Source organism: Equus asinus, chromosome 17, assembly GCF_041296235.1.
Source record: "Equus asinus isolate D_3611 breed Donkey chromosome 17, EquAss-T2T_v2, whole genome shotgun sequence".
NCBI classification, from domain to species: Eukaryota; Metazoa; Chordata; class Mammalia; order Perissodactyla; family Equidae; genus Equus; species Equus asinus.
This window is the reverse complement of record NC_091806.1, coordinates 9,558,229-9,578,220: the sequence shown is the minus strand read 5'-3', so window position 1 is coordinate 9,578,220 and position 19,992 is coordinate 9,558,229. Positions and strand designations below refer to the sequence as shown.

Here is a 19,992-nt window from a genome sequence, read left to right as displayed (position 1 = left end):
ACATTTTGATGAATGAATGAACAATAAGAAAAAACTGAACGACTGAATAACCACTCTTACCTCAACTGCATCAGTAACTAGTTGCTTGTTCCTCAGCTGTGATAACCGGGAGACTAGACGCTTACTGAGTTTATTAGCGGTGTAGTAGCTAACGATATATGTTGGTGGCTATAAAGAAAAGCCCAAGCAGATACCTTGGGAAGGGAAGGCTCTAGACAGTGGTGTGGACCGACTGGGGGCTTGGGTCGAAGACACATGGGTTCCAGTCCCTGGGCTGCGGCAGCTCTCCACCCCAACCCCCCGCCCCGCCCTGTGCGGCCCCTGAGAGGTTGGCTGCAGACAAGATGGAGCACTGCTGAGGAAGCTCCATCAGACACAGCCGCCTGCGACCTCTCGGGAGCCGCCCAGCTATCGTCCTCTCTTTGTCTTCTGCCTGAGAGCTCTGTGCCCTTCAGGGGGACTGGGAAGAAACGCAGGCAGGGACCCAACCAGCTGGGAGAAGAAAGGAAAATGCTCTACCCTGAAAAGGTGGTAAATTAGAGGAAACACAATACCAGACACCCAGGATGGTCGCTCAACTATTTCTTGAAGAATAAAAAACAAGAGGCCAGGAGAGCTGGGCGACAAGCCACACGCTCCCCGGCCATCTTCCCTGTGTTGGCAGAAAGGGTGAGGCTGACCTTAAAGCCACAGCACAGAGTTGCCTGTAGGGACCACACGCCCTGCCTGGGAACTTGGAGTCAGGAAGCCTGAAGCTGGGGGTCCCCGAGAGGCCACTGGACGGAGGTGGGGAGAGGCTGTGGGTGAGCCTAGACTGCTCCCACCCCTAGAGAGGGGAGACCCTTACAACCGAGGGCAGAGGCCTGCCTAACTCCTCTGCAGGAGACGCTCCGTGAGGCCTGTTCTCACACTGTCAGACCTTCCACAGTGGGCATAATGGGGCCCAAAGCTGGCCCTGCTTTTACTCAGGAGCAAAAATGTGAGTATCAAACACTGGCCTCGCCCCGGAGCCCCAGGGCCCGGAGCAGAGCTCGGGGTGAGGGGAGCAGACGGCCTCACAGGTCTGCTGCGCCCTCCAGGCCCGGCGGTGGAAAGCTCCAGGTGCCGCCCAAGTCGCCCTGCATGGAGTGCCTGCCAAGACGGTCAGCAGCCCCGCCAGAGGCGCTCCTCAAGGAAGCGGCTGGAAGGGCCTGGGGCCAGTTTCGCATTCTCTGTCGTTGTCTCTCTGTGCCAGGGCTGCCTGGGGAACAGCCTGCTGGGGCTGCTTTTGCTGCCACAGAAGACGGCATGAGCCAAGAGAGATGGAAAAAGCATCCTACCCAAAACAGAAGCTACTGTCCCCAAAGCAAAGGGATCCCACCAGGCTCAGGACGCGTGGCTGATGGGAAAGCACCAACACCACCCTCTGCCCTCCCCGCTGGGCTCTCATGGGATCCCCAGATTGCAGAGGCAGGAAGAGTCCCACGGGAAATGAAGCACCGCCCACGCCCGGCCTTGGCTTCACCTGCTTCCTCCTCCTGCCATCAAAGCGGCTTGGATTCTAAGCCAGCAATCACCTCTCCAGCATGGTGGCTCGACCCCGCACTCTTTCGGCAGTGAGGAGACTCCGGTCAGCCTTCCATCCCAGGAAGAAGGGGGAGCACAGCAAATCAGAGCACAGAGGCAGCTGGCCTCCTCCAGCCCCCGGTCCTGGTCCCCACGGGCCGGTACGAGGGCCACTTCCTTCCCAAGGCAGCAGAGAAACCAGCCCCTAAGACCCACAAGTCTGAAGGACAGCTGGAAGAGCCTAAGGCTTTGACAGAGCAGCCAGAAGGGTCGGAGCTGCGAGCTCCAGGACACTGAGTAAGAGGAGGGGACAGTGCGGCATCTTCGCAGGAAAGAATCGGAGATTCTGAGGACAAAAGGTGATACTTTCCTTTTTAATTTTCTCAGGAAAGGTGGTTTCTGCCTAAACATCTGTGAGACTTGGTAAAACACAAGAGATACAAAGATTAACAGCTATCTAATGTTAACCAGCAAAAAAGCGTTTCCAACCTTGGCGGGCCCATCTCAGTTAGGGCCCTGGGGGCAAAGGCAGTGACTTCACGCACACACTTCGGCCAGGGCCAGCTCAGGGTCCTCTCCCATCCAGGCCAGTAGGACGCAATTTCTTAAAAAAGACGTCCTCATCTAAAACCAGCTGTTGTCTGCTGTAGGCCAGAGCATGACATTTTAATTAGCATCATTGTTCTGCTTCTGCAACCAGGCCCTATGGCATCCCCGGGGCAGATGGTCCAAGCTGATGGGCAAGGCCTGCTGGGCAGCAGCTCGGAAATACGCTGACGAGGGGTGGAGCCCCTCGCACCCTCTGAATCGCAGATCAGGATCACTTGCTCCATTCCTGTCCTGAATTCCTCCCTGAGACCTGCACCACCCGTCGGTCCACTGGGTAGAACCTTCGAGGCTTGCTTCAAGAGCCTAGGATAGATTACTCCCTGGGAAAGTTCTGTATGCTGTGCCAGGAGATCTAACCCCCAGCATTCCTGGGCGTAGCGAGGGACTTTAAACAGCGTTTTAATACCCTCAGAAGTCCAATGACCCCTAAGAAGGTGACAAAGTCACACCCACCAGCCCCCGGGGCTCCCAGGAATCTCAGACTGAAGCCTTCCTCTTCCTAAACCAAAGGGCTAACGAGGTTAAAAAGAAGAAGAAAAACCCTATTTACCCTTTGAGAGGGAGCACTGGATTAGAAACCAGCCACCAAGGTCGTGGATTCAGGAAGGTGACAAAGGGCAGAAATATGGGAGCAGCGAGGCGGAGTGCTGAAGACGGCAGAGGGTGACACAGCACACAGACACGCCAGAACAGCGCTTGGCTTTGGGCAGGGGTGGAAGGTGAGGCCCCCCCGCCCCCGCCCCCTTCCCTGCCTCTTGGAAAACAAGCTGAAGGACCCCTAGGAAAGTGAGAGGAATCTGCTGTGTCAGCTCCTGGAAAATGGGGGACAAGAGAAATCCCTTTCTCTTGGTTCTGTCATACCCTCCCCAGTACCATAAATATGCGACCAAAATGCCTTCCCACAGGCCCCGCTGACCAGCACGCAACCACCCAGATGAGAAGCGCGTCCTAAGCAGCTGTGCGCGCAGCTGCGCCACGCGGAACAGCTCGCAGCTCCAGCGTCTGCCTCTGCAAATGAACGACCTGGACAGGACGGTCCCTCGGCCTCCCACCAACAAGGGTCCACAAGGCTACTCCTCAATCTGAAAGAAGAGGAAACTCTCACGATTTCCACTTTCAATTTCGCCACTTCCAGGATTTTTCTTTGACGTCTCAAAGGCTCGGGACAGCTGAAGCGACTCTAGTTAAAGCTGCCAGTTTCAGAACCGCAGCTCAGTCACTGCTCACCTTGACGTCACTCAGCAGAACAATGGGTGGTGTATTAGCGACTTCAACTGGAACACAACGGGATTTCAGTAATCATATCCATATTCCAAGCAAACTGTTATGTATTCTGTGTTCTGGGGACATATGTTATGGCTAAAGCCCAAACTGTGGCTAATCTTAATATTAGAGCCAGATAAATCTGTTTCGAATCCATAACATCTAACATTTGCCAGAGTAGATTTGTTCATCAACTGGGCTTACAGAGCTATAATTCACACATGTGCGGTATTACAAAATGCTGAAATTTAACGATTTAAATAGACCAGCAATTCTTGCAAAGCAGTGTTCTAGCAGCATTTAACATTAGCCAGAACCTGCCTGGCTAACGTGAAGTTTATACCAAAAGAAGGAGGGAATTTTGGCATCCCCCTAGGGTGGGGTCGCAGCTCCCCCCACTTGTACAACATGGTACTAGCCGGAGTGACTCAAGGGTGTGGCTCCTGGAGGCCCTCTGTTCTTCCCCAAGATATCCGTAAAGATCGTATCCGACCAGGGGCAGACTGCCTCCTTTGGAGGTCTGGGGAGACATCTTCTCTTAGAATGTTTACAGCATGGGGTTCTTCCTTCATCAGAGGCACACGCACCACATACTCCTCCTGGCCACGTGTCTTCCCAGACACGGGCAGGGATTGGAGTGAAGGCCAGAGGATGGAGTTAAACACACAGAAGAAGACAGACAGATCCTTGATTACCAATAATCAGTGTTTAAGACATAGTAGAAAAAAGAATAAAAAATAATTTTAATCATATCAAAAAGCCAAACCACAGACGAATAGTCCATGGCCCTCACAGACCCAGCTCGGCAGTCGGGGCTCCCGCTGCACGAGCCCAGGGCCCCAGGCCAAAGGCATCCACCCATCAAATCCCAAGACGTTAAGATTCTGCACCAAATTCTGGGCTTGGCTTTTCTTCCAAAGAACTCACTGATTTGAAATGACTAAAAGCGAGACATGGGTACCTTTTACACGAGTCCCCACATCTTAAACGGGCTGGTAGGTTTCTCTCCTCAGCCGTCTTACAGTCATGGAAGCTGCGTTTCAGATTGTTATACTGGAACCACAAAGAAAGGGAGCCCAAGCTGGAATTAATCGGGGAGCAGGCCACCAAGGCTTCCATTTGGCATTTTCACAAAGGACCCGTGGGAGATCATGAGAAACACTGGAACAGAGGATGTGCAGCTCAGGGTGCTTAGAGATTCTCTCCAGGATCCTGTTCTCGAGGAAGCAGAGTAGGGGAGTGGAGGCCAAGATCCAGGAGGTCATCATCCAGTCTGAAACCCCCACCCTGACATGAGAGTGCTGGTGGGAGCGTGTTCTCTTCCTTTGTCCAAGCTTAGCGCTCAGCCCCATCTGTGGCGCGTCTCACAAGCTGCCGATGTTGGGGAAGCTCTTCAGCTTCTCAGGAAAGTCGTCTTTGTACAGGACAGGGTCAGCTCGGTGCTCCACCACCTTAAGAGGCATTGTCCCAAAGACGGAGGCGAACTTGTTGATGCACTCAGACCTGCGGGGTGTGGGGCGGGGGGAGGGCAGTGGAGCGGATGAGGGATGGGGTGGGGGAAAAAAGAGAAAGCGTTCAAGAGGCTGAGAGATGAGAGCAAAATACATGATATTCAACATCAACAAAACTAAGTCAAGTACCCCAGCCTGCGGCCAGGTGCTCACAAGGGTCAGGAGGGTGTGGACTGAAGAAGTGACCTGGGGAACTCTGAGGGCTGGCTCAGCGGAGAAAGTGAACAGGAGATGCTGCTGAGGCCACAGGCCTGCAGAGGTCAGAGTGTCTTCTCCCCTCCCCCTCAAATTCCAGTCATTCTTCCAGCTCAGTCCGAGCAGGCCTCAAACCCAGGTGGATTAGCTGCCAACAGTTCTTAACCCCATCTCTGCCAGCTAAAGAGAAGGCAGGGCGACAGGAAAAAGGCGCCTGGATCTGAGCTTCAGCTCACTGCAGCTCGGAGGTGAGCAGGTCAGGCCCACGGGTGGGAAGTGCTAGTCCATCAGGCAACGGAGTGTGACGGCCAGGTGATGAGGAAGAGGATACTTATCCTCAGCCCAGAGGGGCAGAAACGAGCCCTGAGAAGCCACTTTTGAAGTCAGGGGGACCCCAAGGATGGACTTCAGAAAGGTCAACGCTCTCTCTCTCAGTCAGGCACACGGCACCGAGAGCTACAATGAGAACAAACAGCCAGAGGCAGAGCCTTCTGCCAAGATGGGGCTCACTTTCAAGACACAGACCCGAAGGAGTCTCCTCTGTCCTCGGAGATCCCAAAAGCCTCGTTTCAAACGATTTTATCAAGTTTTTATTGGAGTCCTTTGAGCTTCAGGAAGAAACCCATTAACAAAGAAGCCAGTCTTTATCAGTTCTCTTGGTTGGTATGTTTCTAAAAAAACGTGTTACTATTTCATTTTGAGCTCTTCTAGCTAATAACACCATCGTCTCCATCCACCACCACAAATCGACAGCAACTAATATTTACTGCACGTTCCCAGCTATGTTAAAGTGTGTGAGGTGTATTCGTAACCGCTTCATCCTCACATAAGCCTCCAGGGAGGGCCTCATTATCCCCATTTTACAGAAGGAAGACTGAGGTGCAGAGAGGCCAAGCAACTGGTCAAATGCTGGGAAGACGCAGAGCCAAACCCACGCACTCCGGCCCCTGAGGCTGAAGCCTTAACTACGAGATGACACAAATGGATTTAGGAGCCTAATCCTGGGCTCCAGGGGAGGGGCTGGAAATGAACAACTGCTGAGCACCTAACTCGAGCCCGGTAACTGACACGATGGCCTCATCGACTCCTCACAGCACTCTCCTCTATACGCCCAGGGGTGGCCTTATAGCAGCTTCCTGCTCTGGGCTGAGAAGTTGAGGCTGGGAGAGAAGTGACTGGCCCCAGGACCCAGAGCTGGAAAGGGCGAGCTGGGTTGCAGACCAAGGCTCGCACTGGCAATGGAGCCTCTGCTCCTGTCATCACGCTCTGCCGGGACCCGCAGGGAACCGAGTTTCCTCCTGCTGGCGGCGTTCTGAGACTCAGGAGGTGGTAGTCCCAGGTTCCAAATTATGGGGAGAGAGGTGGAAAACTGAGGAGTTTCAACAAAATGGCATGGAGCCGGCATCCGACAACAGCTTCCCTGCCCCCTATTATGGGTCAAGGCGGTGGCAGGCAAATCTCTCCCAGGTCTTACTCTTGACAGTTGTTCTGCCTGTAAACACGTACAGATTCTTCCAGCTGCCAGTTATGCCCAGAGACTCTGCCAGCAAAGCCCAGCCGTGCCCAGCACAGGTAGCGTATTAGAGAAGAATCAGGGCTCTTGGCAGAGGACAGGGGCTCCACAGGCCCCTGGAGAGTCCTGAGGACAAGGTCTCCTCTGTAACCAGATCTGCCAACAGGGCCGGGCCACAGGCAGGAGGCCATGGGGCTCAGGCCAGCGTGGCTGCTGACGGCTGCCCCCAGCTGACCCGGGCCTGGAAGCGCTCCTTTCTCTCCACACAGCCGCACTGCAGAAGCGGCTGGCCGCTCCGAACGGTGAAGGTCCTTAACTCTCCTGCCAGGTCCTGCCGGGGCTTCCTACCTTCTTCTTACACACGGGGTCTGGGTTGGGGAACGGGTTAGGGCAGACAGCGAGCGTGGCTGGTTGCTGGTGGCCCCCTGAGAGGTTGTGTCAGGGGTCCAGCGACCCCGTCAGTAACTTATCCCCTGGGTTGGTTTTCTAATCAAGTATGAACAGGCGAAGCACTGGAAGCATCTCGGGGAGAAAGGACCAATGGTTTTCTGTTTTCCTTTCAAACACATACAATTACCTGAAGGAACCAGGAGCTTCAGGACCAATGCCGGGGAGAATGGGGAGGAAAGTGACGCTGCAGGTACCGTGCCACGCGCTTTCGTGTATTATTACTTCATCCATCCCCAGCACAGAACACAGCGCTCGGTACAAAGATGCTCAATAAACATCCGTTGAATCCATGAATACACACGGTGATTTGACAGGTATCAGTATACCCGTTTTAGGAGATGAAAAGATTAAAGTTTGGGATACAGTAAGTCAAATTCCTTAAAGTCAAACAGCTAACAAGTGGCGAATTCATAATTTGAACAAAGACTGGCCTGCATCAAAACACACTGTTGTTCTTCTAAGAGCAGCACTGTCTGCCTGCCATAATGCCTTGCCTGTGGTGAAGCCACTGGGCATGATGAACAGTTACAAATTCTCCTGGTTCTTAAAGAACCAACAGCAGATCTTGGAACCAGATGCTGGGTAGGAAAAGCTACTCTCCTACGCAACTGAGATTTCTGATCCGAGACCCCAAATATAAGAATAAATAAGTTTACTGAACCACAAAACCCAACACAAGGTCATAATTTGCAAAGTATGTATTCTGCAAAGGGAACTATTGAAAAAATAAAACAAACGAACAATTCTATACTCGTAACTCCATCTCTTGGTGCTCAAGATGGCTTAAAACCATGTCTTCCTCCCTCTCAGTCTAAGTGCCTTATTCAATAACCCAGTGATTCAATCTTTAATCCCAATAGTTTAGTTCGCAGTTTCTAACTGCTTTCAAGACTGATTGCTTTCTGTGCCCATCAAATCTAAGGGTAGTCTGCTTTCACTAACCACCTTTCTCACCACAGACTCACACTCCGTAACCCTCGAGCCCCTTCAGTCCATGACACCATTTTTTCAGTCACCAATGACCATTTCATTCAAAGGCCTTTTCCCCGCCCACCTGCTCCTTGCTCCTCCCTCGCTTCTGGGCACTGTCGATCCTGGCACTCTCCTGGCCTCTCCAGTGGTTGCTTCTCTGTTTCCAGTTACTCTTTCTGTCTCCTAAATGTCAGGATTTCTCAAGATTCTTCCCTTGGGGGCCAGCCTGGTGGCGTAGTGGTTAAGTTTGTGCGCTCTGCTTTGGCAGCCAAGGGTTAGCCTGGGTTTGGGTCCCAGGTGTGGACCTACACACCACTCATCAAGCCATGCTGTGGTGGCATCCCACATACTAAATAGAGGAAGACTGGCACAGATGTTAGCTCAGGGACAATCTTCCTCAAGGAAAAAGAAGATTGGCAACAGATGTTGGCTCAGGGTCAATCTTCCTCACCAAAAAAAAAAAAACAAAAACAAAGATTCTGCCTTTGGCTTTCCTTCAGTCAACTGCCAGCTCTGGGCAGATGTCTTCCAAATATCTATCTTTGTTTTAATTTTCTTTCTAGATTTCTAGTTCCACATCTCCAAGTGTCTGCTCCATATCTACATCTGCCAATACAGAGGGCAAGACTCCAAAACCACCTACCTTATGGCTTTCCAACTCTGCCCATGATTAAAATCTCCTCCTGTCCTCATTAATTACGTTGCTAAAGGTACAACCATTCACCCCACCCCGCCCCCCGTTAGCGTCTCCTCTAACATATCATTCACACTGTTAAAGGTACTACCATTCTTCTTGACTCAGAATCCAAGTTCTCTCTGTTGACCCCTTCTCCATAACCTCCCCACACCTCTTCAGCTGGAAATCAAGTTCTAGCACATCTTCCCTTGGGAAAAAAAAAATCTCTTGCAATTTAATTTGTCCCTTCCTCTCCACACTCAGCTTAGTTCGTGCCTTGTAACTGGTCTTCTTTCTTCAGTCTCTGCACCCTCATTCCGTTCTGTGCGCTACTTCAGATCAGTCTCAAAACAGCACCTTGATCACACATCCCTGTTCAAAAGCCTTCGACGGCTCACCAGAGCCTGAGGAGCGAAGTTCAGGCTCCTGAACTGGGCATTCAGGGCCCTTCACAGTTTGGCACTAATGGGCCAGAACTCTATCTATGCTCTAGCCAAAACGGGCTTCGTAACTGCTTGCCAGATACACCCTCAACTTGCTGACCACCCAGGCGCCCTGCCTAGGATCTCCTTTTCTTGCCCAGAGTTTCATTAGCTGGGATCCCAGTGACCTTGGAGGGCTCACTTTAAGTGCCACCTCTTAAAATTATCCTGATGGTCAACCTGGCAAGCAGTCACTTCTTTTTCCTCTGATCATCTCTGAGCCTCGCTATGGCACTGACTACATATAGCTTTGGATTAGGTTTTTTATACAGACACACACACTGTATACGTATATATACACATATATATGTGTGTGTACTTGTTGTTGTTAATTATAAGCTCTGATATAACCTGACTCAAGCCTGACGACACCTGGGCAGTGGCCTGTTCTATTTTCGGTGCCTCTCCGCAAGAGGAGCCGCCACACCTCCCTTAGTGACCTGCTTCAGTGTTTAATAATAATTACGTCCAACTTAAACCTTGCACTTGAAGTCTCGACATTTAAGATCTCAGTGGCACCAGAGAAGAGGAGTTTAGCCTCAGTATGAACGTCAAGGCCATTATCAGGTCAACTTCGCTCCCCACAAGTCCTATTAGAACCATACAACCCCACCGATTTAAATAAGCCCACACAATAAATAATTGCTTTATGCCGGGAATTCTCCCCAAACACAGAGAGTGGGGGGAGGTTTAATAACAATTTCGTGTGCTTTAATAGAAAATTGGGGTCCTGCAAATGAGCTATGACGGTTCATGTCACTGCCCTTGACTGTGATCCTTAAAAAACCACTGACAGACATTTCTAAAATCACAGGAGGATATTATCTCACATTGACCGTTGGTAAAAGTCATGTCATTTGGGTAAGATTTTTACAAATGAAAGAGATAAAGAAATTATTTAGAGAGTAAGAGTAAGAAGTAAGAGTAAGAGGGAGTAAGCATTAGAGAAAAATCCAGGCCAACTGAAACAACTTTCTGTACAAAGCAATCCTCCAGGCTTGAAGGATTTTAATACGGCTGACGGATTTCAGAACTGAGTACTGCGAGCAGGTGCACACGAGACCTGTGGACACTTGAACTAGACGGCTCAATCCATAAGGCCACCGCCACACTCTCCGAGTGCACTCTGGTCCCTTGACAACAGTGCTACTGGCCGTCAGAGCTGGCCGTCCTGTGTAAGGAGCTGGCTTGGAATTACGTCTGATTCAGGAGATTCAAAGCGCGGAGGCCTCTGGGATACAAGCGAGAACTCCCAGGTCTACCGCAAAGATTACAACGGCCTTCAGGGAAGACACACACCTCCCACTTTACACTCACCGACAAGGCCTAGTACCACATTCCACACCAAGGTGTGCTGTCGTGTACCTGACCCAGTTGACATAAAGGGAGGGTCAGAGCTGGCCCGCTCCACTCTCTGGAAAGAGCTGTGCTTTCCAGTCCGTTCTTGGGACGCGTGTTAGCCGTGTGAGCAAAGGAACTTGTCTCTGGTGGGTTCGGTTTAATTCTCTCTAATCAAACTTTTACTGTAACATGGAGTCGTTGCCCTGAAAAACAAGCCAGTATTTCCTTGGAAGTAACCAGCTTCCCTTCCAATGACTGTGGATGGTTAACTGCTTAGTCCGCACGGAGAGTCTGGCTTCTGGAGCTTAAGGCCAGCTATATTTTTAAGACCCTTCCAGCCATTACAAATTGAGTGAGTAGCATTCCAAATTAATTCTTTGGGTGACCTGGGCTTGAACTAACCCAGTTCCCACAGTGCAGAAGGAGGTGACTATGGCTACCAGCTGCTGTCCTTATATCTCCGACAAAGTCCCATAAACAGGCCCGAGGCAGGAAATCGGGATCAGAGGCTTGGCAGACTACTGGGCAGAGGCCCACTCACCTCTCCACCATGTGAGTCTGGTCGAGTGAGAGCCCGTCGATGGCTGTGCACTCGGGACACTTGAATTTCTTGCGCGGCGTGACCTGCCAGAGGAGCACAAAGACACACCTGGCCGTCAGTGCCAGGGACAATAAAATCACGCCCGTGACACCACTCTGCATGCTTCTGCTCTGAGCTGAGACGTCTGCTCCCTCTACGTGCACGCGCCCACACCCCTCACCGCTCCTCCATTCAGTCCTGTCTGGCTTGGCCCACGGCAGAACTCACAAGGGCCCAATAAAAAGGGCTTGGAGGCTTTTGCCTTCTGTAACTGGAAAGAAGTGGTGATGACAAGCTCCTTAATTCCTGTTTAATGACTGTTTTCTCACTGCCAAGGTCCTTGTATAAACACCATTTGTTCTTGCAGCCATAAGGGCGATGAAATACAGCTTCCCATAACTTTCACCGTAACCGGAGTTCCAACAGGCCCCTTCTCCCTCTTCCAGCTGATGGCAAAGGCCACAGCAGCAGTGCGGTCCTGAAGACACCAGGTCGTTCTGCAAGTCCCTTGAGTCAGGACAAAAATCTAGGGGTCCCGAATCCTTTCCCTGACTCTCACTCCCACCTTTGCAAACCTTACACTCCTAATGCTTTTTCTAGCAAACTGGGGGAGGCTGCCTTCCTAACCCAGCGAAGATAAGGAAGCAGCAGAGGGGAGGAAAGCTGGCTGCCTAAGGCCTGGTTAGACCGCATCCAACACCAGGAATCAGTGCCGAGTCAGCGGGCGCAGCTGAAAACATCTTGAAGCATGACAAAAAGTAAATCTGGAGATAAGGGGGGTCCTTTAAAACTAGTTCCGCAATTTCCAGTCTGCGCTTTCCCTCGCAGTGAGCTGTGGACGGAGTCACTTAGAGAGCTGGGGACAGGGTGAAGACTGGCTCAAGTTTGGAGAGCAAAGACAGTGACTGTTCCGCTTTCCTGAGTCCCTTGGTTTAATCTGGCTCCTCTCATCAATTAACAGCAGGAGGAATCAGTGGGCAACGCCATCCCATGTTTCCAGGATAAGCCTCCAGGACAGAAGATTCCAGTACAGGAACCTGGCCGTGAAGCATTGCCCATTTTTAGATATGGAATTCTAATCCAGAAGGTCAAGACGATTTCACTCCTATCAAGACGTGGACCCTCTCTCCATATCTAGAGATGCAATTTGAGCAAGTCGACATTTCAGAAACAGACATCTATTACAGATACCAAGGCCCCCATGTGCTCTCAGCTTCTAATATGTTATGGGAAAGGTACTTTTAAAGACTGGTAATCAATAATTAAAAACAACATTTAGGACAACTATAGTTACAACTGTGTAAAGTGTACTTTCTTCTCAAAGTCTCTAAAAAAATGGGCTACCTTAAGAAAGACGTAAACTGCATTCTTTAACTAACAGAACTAGATTCATATCGGCTTTCAGAATAAAATTAAGTAGTTTTTTAAACACAATTTGTAGACTGACCATCATAACCTTTATCTCTGATACTGGAGGTTAAAAATTGTAACTAAAGAAACTGTATTAAAAAAAGAAAATATGTTTAAATTCTCAGAGCCTAGATTCAGTTTTACAATGTGACAGTGTCTCCCACAGCATCTGAAAGCTAAAAGGGAACTCAGAGTTCATCTAGTCCAAAATTTGGTTTATATTAGCCGCAAGAACTTCTCAGGCTCAGAGAAACAGACTTGCCCAAGATCACAAAGCAAGTTGGTGGCAGAGCTGGACAAGGATCCTCCGACGCCTCCTACCTTGATGACAGCTTTCCCCGTGACGTTAGCCACCAGAAAATTCATGGCGATGTCTTCACAGTTCATATGAGCATCCACCCAGCTCTTGATGTCCCCAGGCATTTTGTACGTGTACAGGTAGTTAAAATACTGTCAGGTGAGACAGAGAGAAGAAACGTTTAAAGAGCAGTTCCCTGTGGCTCATATGTAAAAACTAGCCGTGCCTGGGGACAAGCTTTCTAGTATTAGAATGCTTTGGGTTAAGTGACAAACATCTTTAACATTGCCATTCTTTTCAAAACCACCTATTGTACAGGCTGGCCCGCTGGTGTAGTGGTTGGGCTGACGTGCTCGCTTCAGCAGCCCAAAGTTTGTGGGTTCAGATCCCGGGTGTGGACCTACACACGACTCATCGAGCCATGCTGAGACGGCATCCCACACATAAAATGGAGGAAGATTGGCCCAGATGTTAGCTCAGGGACAATCTTCCTCACTCACACACACAAAAAGCCACCAAAAAACAAAAACCCCACCTACTGTAGGCAGAGGAGAGGAACGGCGTGAAGCCCTGCGGGATGCAGGCCCTTTGGAACGATCAGTGTATCACGTGTTTAATAAATACTGTCCAGAGACACACTACACGCTGATCTTTACTAAACCCTTCCCCTGGAGTCACAATGCTTGATCCTGTTTTCTACATTCTCTCCACAGATTGCAAATAGGAACGGAGATAAATTAACGGTGGATTGACGTTGCAAAAGGATGTGCTTTTTATATTAAAACACAAATGAGGCCATTCTGAAACTACCACAACCTACACATACGCAAGAAGTGTAGACACTCGCGAGCAAAGAAAGCAGTGCACGTGGGCTATTACAGCAAACCCCGAGAATTGCAACCCTTATTATTTACTTATTGCTAAGAACAAAACCCACTTCTGGATCCAGAGCCGTGAAAACTACGAGGGCAGCAGTGCTGAGATAACAAGAGGCCTCGATGTAAACACAGCTGAGTTAAATTAACCGCGCCGGGTGAATGCGTCTTCCCGACACCAGTTCTGACGCCACTGCGGACAATGGACAAGCTGTTACTGTTTAATTAAACCACACAGGCCCAGGGAGCACCCTAGCACCAAGCCGAATATTCTGAAGTCCTATGCAGACCCTTCAATCTGTCCCTAAGAAAAAGAGTCAAAATCACGGAGTGACAATTCCCAGCAGAGGAAATGCAACAGGCTAAGAAGACGCAAAAGGAATTTCAACCTCATAGTGATCCAATCAAAGTGAAAAGAAGATCCATTTCACTTATTGAAAGAGCTAAGTTTGATTTTACTTTTTTCCCCACATATTTCATGCAAGGGGGAATACGGCAAGAAGATTTTATATTTTGCTGGTGGGAGTATAAATTGGCACAAACAATAATGAAAACAGACAAATATATATATGAAAACCTCCTCAAAACGTTCCTTCCCTTTGACATAATTCTACTTCTAGGAAAGCATCATAATGATCACAAGCACAAACAGTCATGAAAATGAATACTGATCACAAAGGAAACTCCAGACATCAAGCATCATTTAAATAACAAAAAAATAGACACGCTCTGAATATCCAAAGATGAAAGAACAGTTCTAAATGACTTATGAACTATTAATATAACGGCATATCAGCAATTAAGAAGAAATTGTTTACGAAGAAATGTTAATGACATAAAAACTCACAATATAATACATGCAAAAAGCAGCTAATGAGAACATTTACACCTGTCTGTGCGTATGTAAATAAATAAATAAATACATAAAGAAAAGGCAAGCTGGAAAAAACATCTAACAATAATAACGGTCATCTCTAAGTGACAGGACTATAAGTCACTTTCCTATACAATAAAATTTGTTCTGATTTTCCATATTTCTTATTATGAGCATGTATTATTTTTATAATTAGAAAAACAGTAACTTTACTTTTACAAAAATATCACACAACATGGGCTTCCTAACCCTTGAGTAGAACACTTTTTCTGAACTCAGCCAAAATTAAATTGGACCAGATGAAAGGAGTCCCGGACCTCAGCTCTGCAGACCAGACGCACCCGCCCGGCCGCCCGCCTCACCTTGTGATAGAAAGCCGCCCCCGTGAGCACCATGGACACCTCGTTCGTCCACTCAGACTCGTACTTCCACTTGTTCATCTCATGGTCCCAGAGATGCAGGCGGCCCGGGTAGCCCACCAGGCGGTCAGGAAACTCCCGCCAGACCTAAGGACAGAAACACACCAATCGTCAGCTCCCAGGTCAGACGGCAGCCCGGCGCCGAGTCATCAAAACCGAATTGGAAATTTCAAGTAACGCAGAGGAAAGCTCCCTGAACTGGGCCATGGTGGGCGACGTCCTGCGTATGACCAAGGAAATAGGCTCTCTCCTTAATGGAGGCACAAAGGAAGAGGAAATGGAACCCTGTCTTCAACTGTCCTGACTCATAGCAAATTTTGGTGCCTGTAAAGACTTACAAAGTCTCTGTTTCTTAAAAAATAATCGATTTCTCCAGTGCACACAGCCATTCGGAAGCCTCGAGTGGGGAGAATCTGCCTGATTCTATAATCTGTAACACACTGAACACACACACTTGATTTTCATCTTTGGAAAGGTTCTCAGATAGAGTTTTGTTAAACAGAATTTGGGATATTGGTGGGGTACTTCCCACACCTTTCCCCATGTATTTCTGTACAATTTAGTTTAACCTTTAAAAGACAGGAAGTTCACAGCGTTAAAGAGTACTGACAATTGACCAGCTGGTCCTGGTGCCCCGTCTCAGCGCCCCGATTCCCCCCTTTACCAGACCACTAAACCAGAGCTCCTGAGGGCCCCGGGCTGGGCCTACTCTCTCCTTTAAGCTCTCTAAATAATCTCGTCCAGTTTCGTTCACTCGAAATACAGGCCATACTCCGATGACCTCTAAATTTATGTCTGGCCCCGAACAATCCTGAGATAACCTTCTACTTACTTACCGTCTCCAACTGGCTTAACAACAGGCATCTCAAATTCAACATGTCCGGTGTATGACTCTCGATTTCATCCCCAGACAAGCCAGTCTCTCAATCTTCTCCATCTCAATAAATGATATTGATCCCCAACTGCCCCAGCCCAAAGCTAGCAGGCAGCCTTTATCCCGTCCTTTCCGTCCTCTGCACATCCGATCCATCAGCCAGTCCTGCTGGTCCTACTTCTGACTGCCTCGTTCCCTTCTCCTACCACTCTCTCCAGCTCAAAGCACCGTTATCTACTGCCCAGATTACTGCCACAGGCTTCTATCTCATCTCTTTGCTTCCAAATAATTATTTACAGAGCATCCCTAAAAGGACCATGCCTAAAAGAATATTAGGGTATTCTGTACAGAGTAATTCAACCAGTGGGCTCTATCCTATTACATAAATATTATTTTTAAATCAATATTATTTTCATCGCATATATACCCACACACATATAAAAGTCATACGGTCCTATGCTACGGCAGCAGAGGTCTCCCCAACACCCGAGTGTCACCGAGCCCAGGGAGGAGCTTGACCGCTCTCCCAAGGGCAGACCCAGCATGCCGGCGCGCCCTCTTTTTCAGTCTGCCAGGGCCGCTGTAACAAAGTAACACAGATTGAGGGGCTTAAAACAAGAGAAACCTGGAAGCCCAAAACCAAGCTGCTGGCATCACGTGCGCCCCCCAAAAGCTGTCGGGGAAGGCTCCTTCCTTGCCTCTCCGGCTTCTGGAGGTGGCTGCCAATATTGGGCGTTCCTCGGCCTGTAGACGCGTCACTCGGACCCTTGTCCTCACCTGGCCTGGCCGTCTTCCCTCCATGTCTCTGTGTCCCAATTTCTCCTTTTTATAAGGATGCCAGGCAAAGCGGATTCGGGCCCACTCTAATGGCCTCATTTTAACTCTACTACCCCTGAAAACACCCTATTTCCAAACACGGTTACTAAGGGTTAGGATTTTTTTTTTAAAGGGACACACTCCAACCCATAACATCCCCTCAAAGCCTTTGAAATGTTCCACCCCCAAAACAAAACAAAAAATGGCTTTCTACTGACTAAGAATAACATCCAGACTCCTGAGCACGCCCTGAGGGGCCTGCCCCCTCTCCAAGCCCCTCTCTTACCACGTCCTCCCACGTCACAGTGGCCTTTCTGTTCTTTCCCCAGGACTAGACCGCAAGCCCTTCGCACCTGCTATTTCTTCCGACTGGCACGTTCTCTCAGCTCTCAAAAGGCTGGGTGCTGCTTCTCAGTCAGGTCTCTGCTTAACTGTCCCCTCCTCTGAGAGGCCTCTCCAGACTTTCCTATCCCAGGGGAACACCGTCCGCTAACCAGCCATTCTTCACATCCACTCACCCTGGGCTTTTCTTCTCCAAACCTTCGTCTTTTGGAAATTGTTTTGGTTATTTTTTGCTTATTTATTATCTATTTGCCCCCCATAGAATTTAAACCCCCGAGGACAGAGAGCCTGTCTGATTCGTGGTGGCACTCCGGCAGAGGACAGCAAGCCGCAAGCACTTGTTGAATGCGCCAACGGGCAGAATCTCAGCAGGCAGAGAGCTGAGCAGGAGAGAAGGGACCAAAGATGCTTTCTCTCTTCTTCGCGGCCAGAGCCAGCACACTCCTTAGTTCAGAGAGGCGGTCCACTTCAGGACCGGTCAACAGTCACCGCCAACAACGCTGTGACGTCCCTCGTGTGTGAAGATCACGGTCGGAACTCGCCGTGTTCCACAGTGCTTTTCCAGAAGCGGGTGAGCGCTGTGTGCTGAGTCACTACGCTGTCGTGCCCGGTCCTCCTTGTGATCACCCTCACGATTTTACGGGAGTCTGACCTGGGTCCTGAGCAGGGTCCGGGGTTGTGAAAAAACTTTGCTTTGTGTGAAACCAGCTCACCTAGCAGGCCTCTCAAACCCACAACCTTGGCCTCATTAACACCATGTTGTAACCAACAGAGCTAATCGGCCGCAGGCAGCAGCAGACTAGCTGCAGACAAATGAATCCGTGTCAGACATTTCCTCAGACGCGTAACGTGCTGCCGCTGTGTTCTCAGCTCTGGGGGTTGTATTTCAGCAGATTAAAATAACATGATACTATTACAGTTTTATGGAGCCCAGAGCAGCGATACAGCCTGCGAGCCGTGACTGCTGTTGGGCTGTGGGCCTGGGCAGGCTCCAGCGAATGCCCCGCCAGCTTCCTTCTCTCAGCACCAAGCACCTGCCTGCCCGTCACACCAGGAGCAGACGCACCGACTCACCTTAATGGGACCAGAGAGACCTCTGAAGGGCCGCAAGTACAAGTAACTGAACTAACCCAGGGACGGGTGAGGGGGCGGGGAAGGGGGTGCGGCAGGGGGCATGCAGGCAGCTGGCACCTTCCCCACCCCCTGGATCCACTTTGAGTCAACACAGCTCCCTAAGCCACGCAAAGGAGCTTCCAGTCACTTTCCCAAGGGGCTCTTCTTGTCAAGCCCCCGTTTGCAGCCATAATACTAATATTGGCTCTGTTTTAGGGTTAAATGCTGTTAAGATTTCAGTCCTCTTCCTGTTAGCTGAAGCCACTTACCGGACTTCTCTCCAGAGGGACTGAATTTGGTGGCACTGGGTCACAGCACGCTAAGCCACGCCGCTCGAGGAGCGTCAGAGGCGTCCTGAACCTCGGCTCCTCTGGAGCCTTCCGGGAGCGCTGCGCCCCAGGCGGGCCTCTCCGCCCTTGACTTACTCCAGGCAGCTGGATGCAATCAAGATACCATCCTTGTCACTTCATCTATAACTCTGCAGCCGACTCCAGGATCAAAACGGAGAGGAAGAGGACGGGATGGGCCCTCTCCGGCGGAGCCCCAGCGCAGTTCGGAGTCGATTATGCATACAGTAAAGCATTTTCTCAGCTGGAAAAGCGAGAACTCACATTCCACCCGCCTCCCACTCGAATTCAACTTCTTTCTTCTCACCTCAGGGAAACGCTGTGGGGTCAGCCTTCTGGCATTACTCACAGATGCCTTTGTACAGCGCAGTGCGGGCGTCTGAAACCCCACTCACACCCCTGTATTCGAGTAATAGCGCGTCCACAGCTACGTTTGAGTTGCAAAGCCATTATTCAGCTGCTTGCCTGCACTGCTGAAGGCCTTCAGATACAGCGTCCTCAGCCAGTTTTCATCACACACATCTCTGAAGACAGAAGCTTAGGATGCTATAACAAACTCTATGCCTCGGTTAGGGGCTTAGCAATAATTCCAACAGTCCTTACATTTGAGGCCTGCTCCACATCACTATTCAAACAGAGGCTGTAACAACACAGTCCCATCCTCCAACCGTGTCCTTGCTTTCTAATTTCTATGATCTTGGTCCTAACCACCTCCCACCTGGATCATCGAAATCTCCCCTCTCTGGACTCCCAGCCGTGCTCACTTGCCTGTCTGCAGAGCTAGCTAGCTATTCTTTTCTTTTTAAACTTCCTAAGGTCTTTCGGGGCTTCCCATTATTAAAGGATCCAACTAAGATCTTCTACCTTTGTTTAAAAGGGACGGGAGGCAGCTGGATCACCTCCTACAGAAAGTGCACCAGGAGGACGTGGTTAAAGCGGATCCAGAACCAGCTCAGCCACGGAGTAGCTGTGCGACTGACATCCTCAAGCTCTCCTGCTTTCCCTCTGCCACCTGCCAAGTGAAGGGTGGGATTAAGTGACCCCTGATGTCCTTTTAGGGCTAAGATCTCCTATCTTCTTCCTCCTCACTAACCTATTCCCAAGGAAACTAACTCATCAGCTGTGATCAGTTGCAAGTTGTAAGTTTCTAAAGAGCATGGCTTGCCTTGTTTAACTGTTTAAAATGCCATACACATATGGGTACCCGATAAACGTTCTTGAAAAGAGGATAATGCACTATATTCTAAGCCAGCTTAGAGAGTGCATTTTGAACTGTGTGTGTGCTAACCACAGTCAGATGCAGGAAACAGACTGGGGGAGGGGAAGGTGTAATAACAGGTGGTGCCCATCTGGGGTATATGATTAGGGAACCACGGGGCGGCTCCAGGAGAAGAGGCACTCTCTGAAGTGGCTGCTACAGTCATCACGCTTCCAAAGGCGCAGATGCGCAGGGATACTGCTACTGGGTGAGAGAGATGCCACATGTA

General features: G+C 49.9%; 1 protein-coding gene across 4 annotated transcripts in view; it reads right to left on the bottom strand.

Annotated features, from left to right (window-relative positions):
* Positions 1 to 4,104: 4,104 nt before the first annotated feature.
* Positions 4,105 to 19,992, bottom strand: part of EXT2 (exostosin glycosyltransferase 2) — a 145,679-nt gene continuing 129,791 nt past the window's right edge. For 3 of the 4 annotated variants that reach the window (XM_014861250.3, XM_044749638.2, XM_070487566.1), the window contains 4 exons: positions 14,957 to 15,100; positions 12,869 to 12,997; positions 11,099 to 11,181; positions 4,105 to 4,920 (listed from right to left, as the gene is read on the bottom strand). In XM_014861250.3, coding sequence (XP_014716736.3) covers positions 4,782 to 4,920; positions 11,099 to 11,181; positions 12,869 to 12,997; positions 14,957 to 15,100 — 495 coding nt within the window. In that variant the 3' untranslated portion in view covers positions 4,105 to 4,781. The remainder of the gene's footprint in view (positions 4,921 to 11,098; positions 11,182 to 12,868; positions 12,998 to 14,956; positions 15,101 to 19,992) is intronic. The other variant, XM_070487567.1, reaches the window with a different exon arrangement.